The sequence below is a fragment of the Cinclus cinclus genome, chromosome 5 (genome assembly GCF_963662255.1).
Source record: "Cinclus cinclus chromosome 5, bCinCin1.1, whole genome shotgun sequence".
NCBI classification, from domain to species: Eukaryota; Metazoa; Chordata; class Aves; order Passeriformes; family Cinclidae; genus Cinclus; species Cinclus cinclus.
Window position 1 is genome coordinate 32,728,901 of NC_085050.1, and position 21,530 is coordinate 32,750,430.

Consider the following 21,530-nt stretch of genomic DNA (forward strand, 5'->3'; position numbering starts at 1 on the left):
CATGATGCATTATTAGGCTGAGAGCTACTTCATGGGAAGGAATAGAAGTCAAAAACATCACTTTTCATGTGGATGAAAAATGGCTTCTTTTTCCTTCTGAAGGAGTTTTTTTCTCATCATTCAAAGCTTAGATTAATATTTTTAATAAGTTTTAATATCCACTGATATAATTTTATTCTGCAAAACACTTTCTACTTAATGGATACAAGCATTGAGGTCTGCTTCCCTATGTTCAAGAAGTGCAAAAATCCTCTGTAACACATACCAACAGCTTCTGATAATCCGTAGACCCTCTGATTGTATGCATCAGTTTTATCCCATATGAAGGTGTATGCTAGATTTGGGGATGCAGGGAACCATTTTTGGAAAAGTCTTCCCACCACTGCCACCATAAGATGAACCTTCATTAAATTAAATGGTATAACAGACTGGGTCATAGTAATCTTCAGTACAGATTTATATCCTGCAGCCCTGGAGCTCAAGTATGATAACTTCAAATCAGTTCCTGGTATTGTCGTTTCTTCATGAAGTACCTATGCATTAAGAGAAAAATAAATTATTTGAATTATTTGGAAATTAAACAAAACAATGCAGCTATCATAAATGGCTGCCTAACATATTGCATGACAGTCCATTAAGAAATACAATCTATATTTGGCCTTCATGGTTAAAAAACCCATAAATAAATAACAACACTTCACACTTCTTCTAAAAAAATTAAAGTCTAAATTCTTCATTATACTGAAGCTGCTTAGTTGGCACTAACTAAGGGGGGGGATAAGGAAGCATGAGAAAACATTCCCAACTGTTTTTTCCTGAAGAGTCAAAAAAGCATCTTTCAACTAAGTGATTGCCCCTTATTATGCTGCTACCCATGTCCCAACTAATAAAGGCATGTGTAATAAAGACACTAGAGCTTCTAAGGACAGAAGAGCTTGAGATTTGGGTTGGGACACCTAATTTCTCCTGCAGGAGCAGGAAGAACTTCCAGGTATTTTATTATTTGCATTACCAGTGGATTGTAAATACTTTCAACTAGAGCATTCTTCCATTTATTTTGAAGACAGATAAGTAGGATGCTTCAGGGAAAGTTTTTCCATGTTTTCTGATCAATATTTGCTACTCAGATATCAGCTTATCTCTTTCACGTTTCAGAGGTGGAATGAGCCAATTTTATTTTTAAAAGGTTCCTCCCCTCCTCTACCTTGTCATTTCCTCTGAGCTGAGGAGCTTTAGTGGGTGATGGATGGATGTGAAATGTTTCTGTGTAATGTGGATAAAGGCAGCCTATATTGTTCTAAGCCTCAGTCAGACCATAAGCACTGCAGCCAGCACTTGGAGTGAACAGCTACCAGGTATCCTGGTTTGTAGAAACAAACAAAAGAAGAAGAAAAATGTATCTAGACACATTTGTAAAGGTAATGTTTCTTTGGTGGAGAGTGCAAAGGTTGCAAAGGATGCTGAAGCACAAACCCAGAACCTTAGTGGTGTTACAGGAACATTCTCAGGAAGAAAATTAAGAAAGGTTTATTATACTTTTCTGTCTCCTGGTCCTGAAGTCAGAAGACTAAACGCTATTTAGTGTTAGGAAAGCAGACTTCAGGAAGAGCACTGTCACAAAAAGCTTAAGACTTTAGTGGGATCAAAACCTGGCTACTAAAGAAGTGCTGCTAGCTTTCAATGCCAGAGAAATCCTTGGACACTGCTTCTAAAAAATTGTGTTGAATAGGGTGAAGTAATGTGGTTGATGCTCAAGGAGGGCAACACATGCTACACTGTCCTCTATATTAGCATTTTTGCTGGATCTACAGAAAGGTTTATATAGTATTAATTATATCTACTTACTTCCCAATAACAGTAACAAAAATTCAGAAATACTCTTTTGACTCATTGGCATTATAATTATTTACATCTGATACATGTAAACATAAAACTGTTGTTCTCCAGTAAGACTATAATAGAGCTGTAGGAAATAAAGTAGGAATTGGAAGATACAAAACAAATGAAAGTGCATTTTTTAAATTCTTAATTCTTATTCTTTGAATATTTCTTTGTTCCCCACCAAGAACCTGGCTAAAAAGGAATGACAAGTAGTCACCTTGAAGGAGGTGAGCATGGCCTCATTTCTCTTTGCAAATCTAGTCTGCTTCCCCTCAGCTCAATATACAGACAGTGTCTAATCCTGAGAACAGGCAAATCATTCCTACATGAACAAAACCACCTCTCTCTAGAGAGGTAAGTGATTGCGAACACATTCCTTTTCTGAGACTTTGAAGGAAAAGCACAAACCACCCAGGAACAAAAGACAAATTCCTCCTCAAGACATCAGCAGGACTCTCATATACCGCACATTAAAACTAGTCTAACAGATGGAGGTCTCTGTAAGCAAGAGGAGAAAAGAAATAATATGCTTGTTACAGGACACAATTTAATGGACTTCAGTGGTCTCCTGTTATGACCATTGCTTCTTTTACAACTGCAACTGTGGAAAAGCAGTGTTAAACACATAGGTGGTCTTCCAGTACTCTTGGCTGAGATAACAGGCAATAAAGAGGACACCTTGAAGTTTCAATTTTCAAGAAATTCCACTGTGTATTTGGATTACTATCAAATTAGAAACTAGGACACTCATGCAGTTCTCAGTGAGGTTTAAAACAAAACCTAAACCCCTATTATTAGTTTCTGAAGAAGCCTCAAATGCCTGCTGGAAATCTGACTTATAACTTCCCTTTTCCCATAAAATATCCCCCGTAGTAACTTATTTTCTTGAGAACTTTAGAAATGTATCGGTAAGGTTATGCAACTCAATCTTTCTCCCAGAATCAAACATTACAAAGAGAATTAAACAGTTTAATGTACATCCAAAAAAGTAAATCATCAGGCACAGCAGAGAGCTCCTATGGGAGCCATGACAACACATCAATTGTAAAGCAATCGGGAAAGTCACCGGGAATAAAAGTCACATCAGGAATCACCAACACAACCAAGCTGTCTGTACTTCACCTTTTCCAGACTGAGTATCAAACTACCTTCAGAAAGGCTGATACCCTAAGGGGACTGAGTTATTGCCCAACCACCAAATTCTAATGGCTGACATTTTACTTATGGATGATCAACCTTCTCCTAAGGACAGCCATGAAATATTTAATTTAGGGGACTGAGATAAGGGTCACCTCAGTTTTCACAGAGTTTGTTGTTGTCCTGAGAGTTCGAGTCACATAAATTGTGCAAAGCTCCTCATCTCTCCTGGCCAGCAGGAGAAAAGCTGTCCAGGCTCTACAGTGCTTTCCTCCTTCAAAATATGGTATGATTCAACTGACACGCTCTGATGGTATTCAGAACACTGAATAAGTAATTCAGTTAGGGGGAGAACTGCCTGCTGCATTGCTGTGATTTTTCTTTTGGCAAATTGAACAAATTCAATAGAGGATTTGAGGACAAATTTCACAAACAAGTGCAAACTTTAGTCCTAGTGTCAGAAAAAGGTTGTTTGCTGAGAAGTAACAGCCAAGCTGCTGCATTAAAAAGTAACATGATCTAGGTTTGAGGGGAAAAGATGGCATTTTTAGATACTGGCAACTGCTGCTATTACATAAAGGCTCATATTAAGGAGTACCAAAATTATACATTAAGTAGAAGCTGAAGCTGCTCATTTCAAGACAGAAAAAATGTTTTCCTTTAAAAACAAAAGCCTTCCCCTACAACTGAGGTTCTGAAATTAGCATTTAAATCAAAAGTATCAAAGCATTTAAAGTAACAAGGGTAAAAATACTTGGCTTTTCTAGTTTGAAAACATAGAAGAGGGATAGGAAAAAGTCACATCCATTTAGAAATATAAAATTGTGTCTATGAGAGAATGAAGAAAAAGGTACGTATAAAGTCTCAAACAGAAAGAAAAAGAGAAGAAAACCATAAAATGTGCTGGAAAAGAAGGGAATACATAAAGGGAGATATTCAGTTCCACAAATAATCTCCATTTTTTTTCTCAGTATAAAGTTGAATTTCTGAAGATTTTAAGTAGGCAAAACTAGGGTGCAGCAATCATAGAATAGTAAGATTTTTAGTATTTTTAGATATCCTATTATGTTGTTAGTTTAAATGTTAAAATAGGTTAATTTCTTTGCTGAAAATCTAGCCACCCTGAAATGAGCAATAATTATTTTTATTGTCATAGAGGTTCATCTTTTATCCTGAATTCCTCTGAATTCCTAAATAAATTTTGCCAACTTCTGCCACACTACTGCCAGTAGTGAGAGAGAGTCTGAGGAGAAGAACCTTGAATATATAACTTGAAGGACAATATCCAGTTTGCATTCTCTCATATACTTGAAGTGATGGAAACAAGAGGCACAGGACGTGCAGAAGGCATCTTGCAAGCACATGTAACAGTGGATAATAGAAGTTTAGGAGAGGGAAACCCTCAAATACTCAGTTTCAGAAGTTCTCACTATGACTCACATGGATTTCTGCCAGACCACATGGCAATATATGGAAAACAGACATTTAAGGAAATTATTAGGAAAAAGAGAGTAACAATGTTACCTAATACATAAAAGCAGCTCCAGCTTAACCTGAACTCCCTCATCTGAATGCAGTTTATTGCCTCATTCCACACCTATTAATCTCAGCTACTTAAGTCTAGGCAAAGCATGGCAACTTGCAATTAATAGTAGATAAAATCATGCCTAAGCAGTCCAAATTTAGCTAACGTGTTATTATCAACCCTCTTGAGTAATGATCTGTTGGGTCTGTGATCACCTCTTTACCCACTGTGTTTGTTCTTTCCCCTTGCTTGCCCTTTTCTTTTTTTCAGTTTTCTTTCATGCTGCTCCTTTGGCACAGACTTTAATACCCCCTCTGATCAATTTGGGATTCATAAGGCACTAAGTACACTCTTGGAAACATTATCTCCAAGGGATGATGAAGCACTTCAAGGGATGATGATTACAGAAGCACATCATTTTCTCCTGCAGTCCGTGACAGTGAGTGCTGTCACAGCACACGAACAGGGCGGCTAATACTGACTGCAAGAACACAGGGAATGGCTTATTTCTCTGTGCTTTCCTCCAGACTCACAGACTTTAGGCTGGCATTCCCTTTTTATGTGAAAAGATCAGCAGCAGCTCCTCTGGAGCTGAACATACAGTTTTGAATAGAATCTGGTTCCGCCCATCTTTTATGAGAGGTGTGGTTTTTTTTTGGGTGACAGATTGTTGAGCATTATGCATTTCTGAGGGGAACCTGACCCGAAGGGGTACATGCCAGTCACAGTTGTGCAGTTCCCACTTGCTGAAGCAGAAAATTATGTGTGGGAAATTTATGCGTGGGATAAGCAAAGAATACAGAAGAAAATACTGCTGAATGTTTCTTTACATAGTACTGAACTGGATTTTTGCATATATAACAAGAGTACCATTTTCCCTCATTGTAAATCACCCAGCAGCACCAATTGCCTGGGATCCACTGAGAATATCTTTCCTTGCAGCTGGTTTCCTAGGGAAACAACTTGACCCAACAGTCCTGCCTATCAGACCTCCCACCTCACAGATTTCGAACCTGGTAGACAATTTCAACCACATTTTGAGTAACAGTAGAAACGTCTAAAGATAATTCAGTTCCTTCATGTTTGTGAAAAAAAAAGGGCTCTGGTAGGGAAGAAGCAGTCAATTTGGGACCCCCATGAGAAAGAAGAAAAGGCTGAATGCAGTCTGTGGGGAAGTACTGGAAGTTACAGATAGATGGAATTACAGCAGTGGGTGGGCATTAGTAGGAATCCAGACCTCATTAGTCCCACTGCTCATGAAATAACTCATTTACCTAGACACTACAAGTGTTTTCTTAAAAAATTTGCATTTTCTGACACTCTTCTATTATAACTTTTTTTTTGATTTATATCTAGCTAAGCCATTTTCCTTAATTTCAGGAACTGAATCTATCATCTGTTGCGAAAACAAGTAAATCAGAGCTGTTTTTCAGTGGACTCTGTTTTGCAAATACTTTCTTTTAATTGAGTTGCAGCTATCAAAGGCACAGAAATGATAGTGAGGATAAAAGCAACAATTTCCTAACACAGTCTAGATTTGTATGAGTGTTTAGTTGTAATTTTCTTACATCTTTTCTTTAAAACTGCTCCTACCATGAATTGCTTAATGATTTAGCTCTTTTCTTAAGAGCTCTGCATGAAAACATTTGAATACATTTTCTGTGTTTCTCTTGAAGAGGCAAGGACATTTCTTAGTCAATGTGAAAAGGAGTGCTTTATTGATGTAATTATGACATTGCGGAAATAAGGGCAAGAAAATGAGAGAGAGAGGAAGACGGAGGCAGAAGTAGGACTGTTTCACTAGGAAAAGTTCAAAAACCAACACTGAGACATATATTACTTCTTAAAATGCAACAGAAATGCTCTAAGAACCAAGAGACTATTCATTGTATTAATGATTATTATTTGAGATGGAGAAATCTAATACATCTATCTTGGAAAAATTTGTAAAAAACCCCATTTCATCCGTAGCTTTTTCCACTTAAATCAAGGTTGGGATGTTAAATCTTACTTTCGGTGTTCCAAGTTCTGAAGAAGTTGATTAAACCACAAGCTCACTGGATTGTCCTCAGTGTTGCAGAGAGTTCTTTTACTTTATAAAAATCTGAGCGTCATGCTATTTATTAGGCCTAAACAGATAATTCAAACTTGGGTGCCTTTAGGACACAGTGGAAAAACACCTTTTGTTTTCAGTCTCTGAGGTGACTTCTAGTAAGAGGGCAATCCTAAAAGGCCAATGTACTGTAGCGTGTCTTTTTTATGGGCCAGTGCTTGAATGCTAAACACATTCTGTAAACTAAGTGATGCAAACAAATGCAAAACTGATGCACACACAGCTTTCTTACTTTTCTTTTTCATATGAAATTTTAAAAATAATCCCACAGAAAAAATAAATTGGCCTGAAAATAATCACATGTTGTGAACTCCTAGCACTTACTCAGCATTACTTATTTTTGAAGAGCAGTGCACTGTTTTCCTTCTGGTTGCTGAACACCAGCCTGGGATAAAATTGTGTTTATTTAAGGCACGCCTTACCTGTGTCTCTGGGATGATAGGACTATCTTCAGGAGAAATTCTAAAGAAAGTGGATAAAGGCGATGACACGATAACGGGGTTTGGCCTTACAAACCCGCTTAGATCACAACTGGGAATGTCATTCTCTTCCTTCTTCATGACAAGGGTATCCATGACATAAAAGACATTCCAGGGAATCCACACTGTGTGATACTGTGTCAGGAACGGTGATCGCTCAAACACCAGTGTCAGAGAGGCACCACCATTCGCTACCAAGTCAAACCTAGGATAAAACCCCAAGAGGGATAGCTAGTCAGCAAATTCCCAAAGCCATCCACAGCCTCTATTTTACTGATTGATTCTTCATTCCATTGTTCTGCTCTGAATGCAGAATGGCTCTACTGGGAACAACAGAGAAATCAATTAAATTACATTACATTATACTGCATAGAGAGAACAGAGAATTTGGGATGCTACGTTTAAATTAAGCAAGTCCTTCTACTTCTAAAGTATATAATAATCAGCGTGTTTTACATTTTAAGAATGTACAAAGTACAACTTTAGTCAATCAGTTTGCTAATGTCTTTTTTTTTCCCGTTATCTTTTTATCTCAGTTTTACAAGCAGCTCTTCAGTAACACCTTTGCTGTGTTTATGACTTGTAAGTGCTTCAAAAGGAACTTACATTCCGTCCTGGCGAGTGATTGTATATCCATAGTCTGGATAGTGCAGGAAGGAAACGTTGACTCCAATGAGTGGTGTTCCATCAGCAGTTAATACTTGGCCTCTTATGACAGATGCAAGACTATGAAAAAAAATGCAGGGTCAAATGACAGGTTTGGGCATTTCTGTTACTTTTGAACAAAAGCTAGTGAGTGAACACACACACATCCACCCTCACCCACCCATCCCTCTCCACATGCTATCAACTATCATTTAAAAAACATTCCTCAGACTCTAGCCCTTTTACAACTTCACATAATTTACACTGTATAAACAAATGCCTTAGAATCTGCAGATAATAATTTTGTTTCAGTATTGTTGATTTTACTTTGGTTTGTTTTGTCTGCACTGAGTTACTAAGACCAGAAATTAACTGAAGAATTTTAAGAACTTATAAACTCTGTATGTTCTGACTGTAAGTCTTATTTCTGGCAGACTCATAAAGAAAAATGTCCTTTTCAATTAGTATCAAAGCAATCTGTAAAACTGCAGGGACTATGAAGTAGAAAATTTAAAAGAGCAATAAGGAACATTGGTGCAACAACTTTTAATCAACTGCTGTGCCCAAACACATTAATGCTGTTAAATTACTGCAAACACAGTAGTTCTAGTGTAAATCATCTTCTTTCACTCAGTGAGATACCAGACACCTGCTTCCTGTTACTGGCTTATTTTCAGGTCATTACTGCTTCATAGAGCACCAGTCAAATAGTTTATGCAATTATACTGTCGTGCACTTAACAGTTCTATTACATTAATTCATAATTTATATTATTTAGTGAGCTCAGTTTAAAAAGTGCAGCTTTGCTTTTCCTTCTGAAGTGTTTTCATTGCTTTGATATATTTCCAACTGTGCTAGCCCAAATCAACTGGTTAAATAAAGATTTATTTAATCATTAATGAAGCGCCCTGTTAGAATACAGATACTAAGCATGGCAAGTACCTTCTGTAACCTAGTGGCACTGGTAAATTCTGCAGGAAATGAGGCAAAACAAGCAATTTGATATATTAAGAGAAAAGGTCTTTGCTCAAAATCCACACCAGAAATTCGCAGTCATAGTGGATTTTCTCCTCACATGGATCTCACGCTCTCCAGTTTCTTTTGTGTTCATGAGTACAGGATGAGTCAGGCTCACCTCTTATTAAAAGGGCTTTCCCCAGGTATGACATGGGTGCTGTCTGCTCCAATGAGGAAACTGATCCGGTCATAAAACGCTTTGGCAGCTTGCTGAGATGGCGACTGTTGGCTTTGGCTGATGATATCCTGGGGATCAGGCAGTCCACGACAATAAGGCTGGTTTTGGCAAGAACTCTGCAAACAGCAGTCAGGATCCATACAGTCAACTAGCCCATCTGTTGGCAGAAAGTCACACAAATGAACAAACTCTTCCTCCTGCCCCTGTGCATTGGAATGAACCAGCCAGCAGGGAGAAAAAAAAATTATGTAGTATGAAAGAATACTCATAATTAAGATTTTAATGAATCCACTTTCAATTAAAGAAAGAGACTTTGTTTCTATTGAGTTCTTAAACTCCCATGGAAATCCATGCAAGCTGAATATACTCAGTATCATGTAAAAATGAACCTATTTATTTGAAGCTTTTCTAAAACCATGTTGAACAAACCAGAAAATGAAGGCACTCAGGCTCTGCATACACTGTTAACTTATAAATATTAAACATTTTAGGTGGGCCTAATTAGCTTTTATGTGAGGTTATTTGACTTGCTAGAGAAAAGAAACAAGAAACTCCCACTCTGCTGTTTTCCTCAAGTATTTTTTTAGTATCTATGCTGCAAGTAGCTTTACATATTTCACAACATGTATCAAGGTGGATTCCTTTATACCTTGGCAGAAAGTTTTTGTTGCTAGTGGCAAGGCAATTTCCACAAGTGTTTTACATGAAAATGTATGAGAGAACAAATTCTGAATTTAACATTTAGATTTCATTCTGAATAAACTGATGGGAAATGCTGGCCAGTATAAACAAGATTTAAACACATGGGTGCTTTTATGCTTATGTGCTGAAATATTCCCATATGTGGAACATTAGATCTGTCACATCACTGGAAATCTAATTTGATCAAAGATTAAAATCAAGATCAAATTGATAACTACTAATTTGCTGTAAGTAAAGTCATAAGGAAAATGAGCCTGGAAATGTCAGCTACAGAAAATTTCTAGATGAATGTAATCTGGTATCACAGAGCTGATAATTGTTTCCCCAAAAGAACAGCAAGACTGAAATAGCTCAAACATTTTATTATTCCATTTAGATTAGAGAGGGAGCTTGCTTGCTGCTCTGAACTGAAAAACATACCAATGCAGCACTCGGAGGAAACCCATGACTGCTTGTCTCACAAAATAATCTGCCTTTAGAGTAAAACTTCTTAATGAAGGGAAAAATACCATCCATTTTTGTTCAATCGTATGTTGAAAGAGTGTAAGTAAACTGAGATCTTGTAAAGGTATTCTTCTAAGCATTGCTGTGCTATGTGGATCATATTTTGCCAGTTAGAGGACTGGCAAAGTAGTAAAGGAGTGGGATTTCTGTTCTGTTCTTGCACATCTAAAATGCTTATTTAACTTGCCAGACTTTGAAATCAATTCAGGGAAAATAAAAGGGCTGAAAAAAGCATCATTAAGTATATCAAAGTTCAAATTTTTTTAAGAGACAAGAAAGAACATTGATTTTTTTCCTGGGATGAGCATATGCCAGAGGGTCACATTGCCATTCAGATAGACACTGACAGGCTGGAAAAATGGGCTGACAGGAACCACATGATGTTTCCACAGTGAGAAGTGCAAAGTCCTGCACCTGGGGAAGAATAACCTCCTGCACTGTAACACAGCTTTGTAGAGAAGACCTTGGGAGTCCTGATGGACACAAAGCTAACATGAGCCAGCAACATGCCCTTGCAGCAAAGAAGGTGCCAACACCATGCTGGGCTGCATTATGAGCACACAGCTCTGTGTGCAGGCTGGGCTCTGTGGTACAAGAGACATGCTCATAACAGGGAAAGATCAGTGAAGGCCCATGAAGACTGTTAAGGGCTTGACACATCTCTCCTACATGGAAAGGCTGAGGGAGTTGAGATCCTGGGGAAGAGAAAGCTTAGGGGGCATCTCATCAATGTGCAGATACCTGATGGGAGGGTGTAAAAAAAGTCACCTTCCAGTGGTGCCCAGCAAGAGGAAAGAGACAATGGGCACAGACTGGAACACAGGAAGTTTGGTTGAAACAGCAGAAAAGTGTTTTTTACTATTAAAGTGGCTGGATACTGCAAAAAAAGTTGCTCAGGGAATTTGTGAAGTCTTCATCCTTGGAGACATTCAAAACCCAACTAGGTACATACCCAAGCAATCTGCTCTAGCTAATCTGGCTTTGAGCAGGGGGTGGGGACTGGACGGTTTCCAGAGGCCTTTTCAACCTCAAATAGGCTGTTATTTTCTAGTCTCATTCTTGTAAAATATGAAACCCTTTCCTAGCTGAAGTACTGCCTTCCCTTGTTGGTTTTAACTTCAGAAGCCTAGATTAGTGTCAAAGCTGGGGGTAGTGATGGTTAAAAGAATATTTTTGGGGTTTTATTTATCTGAATGGTCCCCCATGCAATATCTGGTGCAATTGCCAAAGAAATGCTCAATTTTCTCCATTCATCTTTGTTAGTTTATAAAAAGCAAATGTACATCTGGAGTATAGTCTGCAGGTCATAAAACTGCATGAGATTGACACCTTCTGAACTAATCAGCTGGAAATGCATTTTTACAAGCCTCTCCACTAACATCAATCAGAGAAAGAATCTCATTTTCACCAGTCAAGATACAGGGATATGCTGTTTGTTATTTTCCTGTGGAGTTTATCAGTAACTTGCCCAGGCGAGTGACGGATGGTTATGAATCTGGCTCTTTATAACTTGAGAAAACATTTTTCATTCTTTCTTTGTACTTATGTGGCTAAAGCTATCTAGTACCACTAAGTCAAGTACTCTTTTGCACTGTGTGAAGCAGAGTAAAATTTCTTTTCTGAAATGGCTCTGCAAAATTATTGATGGATTTTGTTTAGCCTGAAAAATATGAGACTTAGCTCAACAGTGCCTTGTCAGTTATATCACTCAAATATGACAGTGAAATTATAAAGAAAATAGAAACTCCTACAGGCAGCTGGACAGTCATTATCAGTCTCAGAAGGCTATTTATATTTTCTTGTTCTACATGTAAGTGGCTCTATATACAAAAGATGTAATGACTACATTATTGTTTTCTCCCTCAAAAGCTAAAATCTAGCTGTAAAAATCTTGACTAATGTTACTTTCCCTTTGTTGCAAAATGCATTGAATTGCAGTGGAGCATGGACTGCTGATAAAAGCATTTATTTGGAGAGATTCATAAAATCATCAAAACTCTGCTCTCGTGAGACCCCACTTGGAGTCCCCATCCAGCTCTGGGGCCCCCAATGTAAGAAGGACATGGACCTGCTAAGGTGAGTCCAGAGGAGGCCAGGAAGATGACTGGGGACTGGAGCACCTTTCTTATGATGACAGGCTGAGCAAGGTGGGGTTGTTCAGCCTGAAGAAGAGAAAGCTCCAAGGAGACCTTGCAGCATCCTCCAAGTACCAGAAAAGGGCCTGGAGAGGGACTTACAACAAGAGCAGATGGTGATGGGACAAGGATGAATGGCTTTAAACTTCAAGAGGGCAGGTTTAGATTAGAGATAAGGAAGAAATTGTTTACTGTGAGGGAGGTGAGGCACTGAACAGGTTGCCCAGAGAAGTTGTGGATTCACCATCCCTGGGAGTATTTAACAGAAGAATGGACGGTGTTTTGAGCAACATGATGTAGTGGAAAGCATCCCTGTTCATGGCAGGGGGATTGGAACTAGATGATCTTTAAGGTCACTTTTAACCCAATCCAAGCTTTCTTTTCTCCAGGCTCTCTTTATGTGATTAAATGAGAGGAGTCAAGACAGAGGATCCCACAATGCATGTCTAAAAAAATAAGATGTATCAGTGGGACTGTTTGCTTTTGAATTGAACAAAACTGCTGAAAGGAAGAAAAATAGCAGGACAAAGTAAGTACTGGGCAAAAGATCTGCCAGTGTCAAGGGAAAATGATAACCAAAGACCTAGATAAATCCCATTATTGGTAAATAAGTTGATTATATATTTAGGGAATAAAAATATCCATAGAGTGAAATTCAGTGCCTACATAGGAAGAATACAGTTTTGGAACTATGATGCTGGCCATTCCACCAGGACAGTTTTGGTGACTGGCAAACTAAGGCAAGACACGGGAAAGGAAAGAAAACTTTATAAACAAATCTCTCTTTTCCTTATATGCCTCAATTTTGCAACAGGCTATAATGAATGGACTCAATCAGACATCAAAATGACTGCTTGTAGGAACAGCTGGTCAGAAAAGCTAGGAAAGTACAAACAGCCTTGATTTATTCCTAAACAGCGTGCAAGGACCTTGCTCAATGTTACTATTGCAGTATTTCTACAAACATACTTATAGTATACTGAAATTCAGCTTTACTGTTGAATGAAGAAGTCTAAAATATTAAATGCGGGGCTCCAAATGAGTTCTCACTCATTTTGGAAAGAAATCTTGAAGCTACTGTGGATAAATCCCATGATATATATGAACCCAGCATTCACCAGCTACCATAGATGCAATCAAAAAAGCTGAAGAATAATGGGAAGTGTCAGAGCACACGCCAGAAAATGTGAGCATGCCACTGTATCACTCCTAGTTCACGCAGATACTTCCTGAGATTTCCTTAGCTTGGGTTATCTTTGCACTTAGCAACTCTTCTGATATTAAAAACATTCCGTGGCAGTAATTCCTCACTTTAATCAGCAGCCTGTTAGCATACAAAGGAAAATATAAGTTCACATCCACCCTATTAAAATGTTTTGTTAAGCAACAGCTATTAGCCACTATCAGAGAAGAGGCCCTGGTTTAAACAATCTTCAGGCTGAATTTGAACTATCCTGTGATGTTTGCCAGGAACAGGCTGTCCTGGACTATGCAAGTAATTTAAAAAACACTGTAATGCTAAGTGTGCTTTGCTTTATTACAGTATTTATTTTCATTTCAGCAAAGAAAGACTATTAATGATCCCTTAAATATTGCTCACGGAAACCTGTAACTGCTCTAAATGACTGGATAGGAGCCAATAAAAAGCAAACTTAACTAAGGAATCTGTTCAATAAGGACCCATCTAAACTAAAGAGTAAACAGTGATTCTTCCCATTTCTTATTCTTCCTACAGTGATAAGAAAGCATGGCCCACCATGTTCACGTATAATAGTGACACTTTTTTCCCCCAAGAAGTTAGGCTTATTCCACCCACAGATAGCTCTGAGTTCCCTCTCCTCACAAAGTCATTAGGAGTTTAATTCAGACTAAGAGCTGCTTGATGCATACACTTTCCTTGTGGGCTGCTAAAATGTAAAGAAAAATCCAGTCAAACACAAGGCAAAATAAAGGGTGAGCCTTAATGAGAACGGAAATTATTTCCAAGACTCTGAAAAATCTGTATTAAAAGGAAGATAATAAATAATCATCCCATCATATGTCAATACTATCTAGAAGGGAAAATACTCAGGTATGCCTTGATGCCATTAGGATTTCCTATGGAGAATATTCCCCTTGGGATCCTTAAGATGCTCATGTTCACAGAATTTGAGTAATCAGTCTCAGAAAGAGCTAAGAATCAAAGGAACAGCATTATTAATGAACTGTGCTCCAATTAATATATGAAATATATTCTACCCAGTGTAGGATAAAGCATAAACACTAACCACAGCATATCAGACAACAACTGAGATAACTTTAATTATATAACCACTGAGCCTTGTGAGATGTAGATCACACTACCTGGAGTCACATTATAAATTCAGCACAAGTGCTCAGATAACCTAATCTCCCACGATAAACAAATACAGCAGAAGAATACTTGTGCCATTCCCTGTAGCTGTCAGAAATTTTAATGGCTTGTTTGGAGATTAGTGGGTTGATTGCAAGAAAGGGAAGTAATACTTCTTCTCTTTCCAGGTATCTTACAAAGGAGACTTTCCCTAGTTTTGTTAGGTAAACTTCCATTTTTAATTTGATTTGTTAAATTTTAACCCTTCTCCTCAGCCAGAGTCAAAAACTGAAGTGAATATGCATTGTACTGAAGCATATAAATTAAAATAAGAGAAGTGCCATTGAAAAGTAGCATTATACAGGCCAATCACAGCAAAATAAGTGCTTGGCCAACCCCTTCCTCATGCATAGCTGCATACTGATGTCCATAAAAGCAATATGAAAAAAGGAAATGGGAGAGAGAAAAAAGCAACAAAACATCAGCATTAGCTATTTTCCCCCAAAATCATTCTTTCTTCTTTAACCCATCCTATCAGAGAGTTCTGCTCCAATTTCTTGTTCCTTTTCCCCACAAAAAGCTATTATTGTTTTCAGTCTGAAAACTCTTGTTCTATTCTCTTTTCTCTTGTTCTATTTACATGCATTCCTGTTCACCTTGTCCTTCTTCCTCCTACTGCTCCATTACCTGCTCCTGACTCATGCTGTCATGTGTCACATCCTTATATGATCTTTAACATTTACTGAATCTGTTTTAGTCTATTGGGCTTTTCATGTATTTTCCCTTTTTTTTTACCCCCTACATAATCTATTTTTTTCTCCAAGTTTTTTATGCTTCCACCTAGTTTCTTCTCCTCCTCATGTTGTCTTTCTTCATGTTTGCACTCTTTTTTTCCTTATCTTGTAATTCCTTGGCCCACCTGAACTTAATTTCCCAAACAAGCACATTTCTGCTGGAATCTGGGTCAGACTGTTTCGGCCCCTTAGTTTGGAAAACTTCCTCAAAATATATAATATGTAATGGAGAAGGATGACAAGCCAAATGATGTGTACAGTAATAAACAGGAGCACAGTTTTAACTGTGTTACTTATTTTCCTCAGGAAGTAAATGCTGCTGTTATTTATAGTTTGTGATGTTTAAGATCCCAGCTGCAGTAGGGATATAAGAGCAAAGAATCAACCAGCAATTGCAGAGGAAAGACACATTCTAAAATGGAAAGACAAAGCCCCAGATGACTTTATCATCATCCAGAGGCCCTAATGGAGTTTTTATCTCTTCTCTGAATCTGAAGGTGTTAAGCAAAAAGAATTGATGAGAGAAGAGGAAGAAAATCAGACAATAAAAGCATTATGCTGATCTAATATTGGACTGCATTCACATTTAATCTTGTTGGTTTTTTTTTTTTTTCTTTTTCTTAATTTGATTCTGGAATCATGCTAAGTCACAGCCCCTCTAGCTTTCCTAGACTACAACAATAATCATAGATTGATTCCTTAGGTTAGCAGTCCTGCCTGTGTCTTGCTGCAGATTGTTACCTGTCACCTGAATGACAGACTGTGAAAAAAAACCAACAGAAGCAAAAAAAAAAAAAAAAAAAAAAAAAAAAAAAAAAAAAAAAAAAAAAAAAACTGGGAGCATCCTGTCAGTTATGTGAGCATTCAAAGCCTATAGAGAGATATTATCTCTGTAGGCTGGGCAACCAATTGTTTCCAGCAATTGCATCACAGTTCAAAATGTGAGCTCCCAGTCTGGCCTATTGTCCTGGGACAATTTCCTTGTGAGTTCACTGAAATTTTGAACTCCTTCCTTTTTTTTCCCCTCTACAACAGTTCACTGAGTTGAAGCAGATGATTTTGTCCATTATGAAAGAATACTGCAGGGAAACAAAGGTGACCCCTATCCTTTTCTAAGTACCCATCTCACCTGTCACACGCAGCTTGTAAGCCTTTGCTGGTATGCCATAGAGAAGCACTGAAAACCATGGCATATCCTTATGGACATAAGAGAAAGTCAAATGTGTGCATGGTTCTCATGGCAATATTTAATCACCTGACTGAAAATTCTCTGTTCCTCAACATGTTCTCCACAGAGCTAAAGATCCAGTTGGTGTCTCTTACCTCCTTCGTTGTCCTTACTGTCAGTGCAGAGAGTTTCCATGGCTACATCACAACCTGCTCCCCTCCATCCTGGCTGGCAGACACAGTGCCAGCCATTTTGGTCCAGTGTGCATCTCCCATTGCTGTTGCATAAACCAGGGCAGCCCTCTGTTGAAACAGACAAAGAAAAAGCACAAGTGATTTAAATATTGTAATAATATGAAAAGAAAAATAAAATACAAACAAGGGACACTTATTGGGAACAGGCCTTAAGAACAGCACAAATACTGTAATTGCACATGGAGTGGAACAGCAACATTACCTGGGGAGCGTAATTCTTAACAAAGTGGCATCTTTGATTGGCCTGACACTTGAGACACCACTTACCTGTACAGGCAGGAAATAAATGCACCAATCCTCTAAATACCTGCAGGCCAGACAAAATTAAGTTTGGTTTTTTAAATTTTTTTTCAAAGTAACAAGAGATGAGTGCATAGTGCAAATCCAGCTGTGTAAAATGATACATTTTTCTGTGCTCATAGAAAAGATCATTATTTGCTCTATGCAATATTAATTAATTACGGGCAGAAATGATTAAACTCCCTGTTACTATGAACAAATCCCTCCAAATTCTTAAGCAGGAAAATGAGTATGTTTTTAGGCAAATAATAAAAGAGAAGGTTAACTTTATCTGGTCTCAGAGTTGCCGTGTATTCATGTGAAATTACAGTGCGTTAAATAATTGCACAAAGTATAGGCCAGTTTTAATGACTATACTTTATGCCAAAAATACATTCCTTTTCACAGAGTAAGCAAAGCCCAGGAATAGTGAAGCAGCTTAGCATCTATTCTAACAAACATTAGGATTCAGGCTGCATACGGATGGGACAGGACCAACAGGATTTCCAACTTAATGTAATAGCTGTGCGTATTTGATTACTTAGGACGGACAAAATGAAATACCATAAGGACCACAATAAACATTGATAGACTGAACAAAAACACGGTAGTGACGTGCTTCAAGACAGATAGCAGAGAGTGATTTTCTGTGACAATCTCCCTAAGGCTTTTGTGCTGTTACCTTTATATCCTATCTTGTCTGCTTTTATGGCCAAGGAGGGAAAATTTGGGAAACAATTAACATAATTTAATATATCCAAAATCGATAATTGTTTTCAGTCTAACATTGCATTAAAAAAAACAGTATCTATCACTTCCTAGTGATGAAATCTGGCATGCAGCCAACATGATCTGTATGAGGATGACAACGCTATAAATATGTAGATTTTGGTGTTCCTTATCTATGACTATGGTAAGACACTGACAGAAGCAAGTAACTGTCTTATGAAGAGGTGGCTACAAATCAGATATTTCTGGACACAACAATTTTCTGTAAACTTTCATCCAAAACCCCTAAGTAATTGGGTACACAATTCTTCACTTTTTAGAACACTTTGTCAACTAACCTTCTTTTGGTTAAGCTTAGAGTGGTTTTCAGAAGTTGCTTTTTTCTTCTAAAGAATTTTGAATTTCCTGACTCCTTTCAACCTTGTAGCTCCAAATTACAAACATACAGAAAAAAGTTATAAAGGGTGCTTAACTCTTGTCAAATCACTCTTAGAATGCAGAGAATCAGGAAAACCTCTTGTGAGGAAGGAAGGGAATGCTACAGTTATGGATGTGGTGAAATTAGTCTTGCTACTTTTATTCTTTCAGACTGCAGCTGCTAATAGTATTTGTTAATGTACTGAGATCTATTTGTTTCTTAGTATTTCTTCTGTTTGACTTATGAAAGACTTACATATATAACTGCAATACTGACAAAGCAATTTAGGAGTCAACTGGGTACACTCAAGACTTATTGTGTGAAAGCCTGGATATTGCCATCAATATTGCCATATTCTAATGAAAAAAACACAAGGAATAGAGGAAGATACTCAGGGAAAGAGGGGTAGGAATATTTTAAACATTTTTCTAAATCAATTTTACACCGTAACTGAAGATACAAGAATTTTTGCTGTTTCATGTTAGGCTTTTGAATCCTCGAACCTCTTAATTGAAAACGTTGCATAGACTATAAAAATATTTTTCCATACTCATACAAGATACAAGTAATAATTTCCTATAGATTTTCTACATTCAGATAATCAAAAGCTTAAAAGTCTCAGTAATTCTGTTGATGTGTCAGTATATAAACACACACATCTCTATAATTAATCTGTTCTTTGGAACTAATGACATTCGTTCTGTGACAGGAGTATCACTTTGCTTCGTTTTCTTAATATTTAGGGTTTTGTAGGGAGAGGTCCAATGACAAAACTAACAAAAAGAAGTTCCAAACAGCAAATGAACACTATCTTCAGTTATTGGTACAGATTAAATCTAATACATGTATACAGTTTGTACATAAATCTGTAATTACTGATAAAGTGTTACCATACAACAGAAGCAAATTTTTCAGATGAGTTGAAAGCCATATATTTATAATTAATGGAATGTATGTAAGAGAAGATTCTTTTTCCCAGACTAGTATATTTTTAACTATGTATTAATATTAAAAAAACAAACAACCATGTAGATAAAGGCATGTCAAAGAGCAAATATACAGTACCTTTCACTATCTTATCCAAATAGTGAGCTTGAGAATTAAAAAGAAAAAAAAAACAAAAAACAGACAGACATTTCAGAAGTGTCACATGAAACAAGAATTGTTCAGAATTCACATGCAAATCAAGCAGGTGCACCTGACATGAGAGGTCTTACATTATAAAATGAAAATGTATTTCAAGGCTTTTAAAAATTCAAGAAATTCTCTTTTCAGCAAAGATCGTCATGAATCAATGAAACTGTTTTAGAAAGTAGGCCTGCAGAAGCAAAAGGAAAGCTACATTTCTGAGTCTACATTTTCTTCTGACTTCTCTTCACATGCTTTGATTTTTATATAACAAAAATACAATCAAAGCTAGTTAAAAAAAAATCAATTTTCAACACAACATAAGAGCAATTCCTTAGCTTATGAGCTTTAAAACACTAATCATGTGGGAAGGTTTTTGATTTGCAGGTCACTCATAACTCTGACAGCATAACCAGCACACTATCTTAATTCTCTATGGACTAGCAGGATTTTTAGGAACATTTTGTTTCTTCTACTTTAATTCAGTCACAGCTATTCTTCTGAGCGTACAAGTATGTAAAATAAGCTGAACTGTAAATATGGAGTGGAAGAGGGTGTAGTGGGGTTAGTAGAGTGATGATCCATTTCATTTTGAAAAGCAGGTAAAAATTAAACTTAGGCTTTAGAGGTATAAAAATAAATAACATGGCATGTACGAGAATAGCAGGACTTCTTTTTCTAAGTTATGACACTTAAGATTTCACAAAAGATTTGAGGAGGCAGATGGATGAATGACATACAGAGCATAAGACGGATTTCAAGCAGCAGGGCCTACTTTTAATACATGAGACACAGCACAGATGGGTAACATATTCCCTCCATCCTTCCAGGAAACAGACATCAACTGCAGTTGTGTGAAAGGGGTTAATATCATATAGAAAAGCCACCAGGTCCATTGCAGGCTACCAAAGCCATCCACCCATGCCCAAGGAGATGGGAGACTACAGACCACTGCAGTGGCGGCATGCCAAGCTGAGCCAGGAACGCTGGACTCAATCCCCTGCTTTTGCTGGGAACAAAGTCTCTCAACACAGCCCTCACAGCCTCTCTTTCTTTTAAAATGTGACTTTCCTAAATCCCTGATGGATGAAGGTTCCTGTCCAGCTTTTCCAGCTATGGCCTTTCCTCCTGTTTGGATGAACAGAAAAAAAGCTGTGCTCCGAGGAGGGAGGTGATATCTATCAGGAGCCACAGTCACTGCTGCAATTAAGAGGAGGAAATTTTCTAGTTCCTTTTTCTTGAAGAAAGTGTCAGGTGTCCACTACACAGCTCTTTTTTTTTTTCTCCCCATAGTGGTAAGGTTAATGCAAGACACAGTATGATGGAAACATTGATTACACAACATTTAGAGCAGCAGCAACAAACTAGGCAGCTTTTCACATTGACCACAAACAAAAAGAAAAATGATACAGCTACATTTCAGGGTGGATCAAATTCTTCTCTTACTCATCTAGTATAATTCCCCTTGCTCCTACACAGCTTAAAACATGGTGCAGTATGTGCGGAGGAAAAATCAGGCTTTATTTTATAAAATGAAAGCAATCAGGTCTCTCTGGGGAATTCATCTGTCCACCAATAAAACATTAAATGCCTCTACAAGTGTAAGGATAGGTAATAGAACATTAAAAAAACCTCCTAGGCAACTGAAAACAGTCCCTGCAATCCCAAGACCCCATATGCTATTTATTTTCAGAATCCAATCTTCATTAAAAAACCCCAAACAAACAACAACAAAACAACAACAAAAACCAACAACAAAGCCTCCCAAACACAAGAGTGATTAAGAAAATGCTAATTTTAAGTTGTTTTTTTTTTTAAAATCCAGCAGACGTCAGCTGGATAAGACGTCAGCTCCAAACCACAAAACTGTAATGCTCAGAAAACAAGTTCTACCTTCCAGCATCCTTTTACTCACGGTCAGTTGACATTAGGGACAACGTTAGAAACTATTTTGGTTAATATGCAGCATTGTAGAAAAACCACAAAGCAGAAAATGAATGACCAAAAACTGCATAACTTTGTGGTGTAGTTTAACTAGCCATGCTGTCTTCCTTATCTTCACAGCACCGCAACTGAAAGAGGAATGAACCTGTGTAGAGATACAAAATACAA

General features: G+C 37.6%; 1 protein-coding gene across 6 annotated transcripts in view; it reads right to left on the reverse strand.

Annotated features, from left to right (window-relative positions):
* The window catches only part of TENM3 (teneurin transmembrane protein 3), a 309,761-nt gene that overhangs the window by 44,467 nt on the left and 243,764 nt on the right, over positions 1-21,530 (reverse strand). For 4 of the 6 annotated variants that reach the window (XM_062492838.1, XM_062492835.1, XM_062492834.1 and 1 more), the window contains 5 exons: positions 16,766-16,912; positions 8,916-9,132; positions 7,742-7,861; positions 7,079-7,340; positions 266-533 (listed from right to left, as the gene is read on the reverse strand). In XM_062492838.1, the coding sequence (XP_062348822.1) occupies positions 266-533; positions 7,079-7,340; positions 7,742-7,861; positions 8,916-9,132; positions 16,766-16,912 (1,014 nt within the window). Of the gene's footprint in view, positions 1-265; positions 534-7,078; positions 7,341-7,741; positions 7,862-8,915; positions 9,133-16,765; positions 16,913-19,355; positions 19,383-21,530 lie in introns of all 6 variants that reach the window. The other 2 variants (XM_062492832.1, XM_062492831.1) reach the window with 1 other exon arrangement.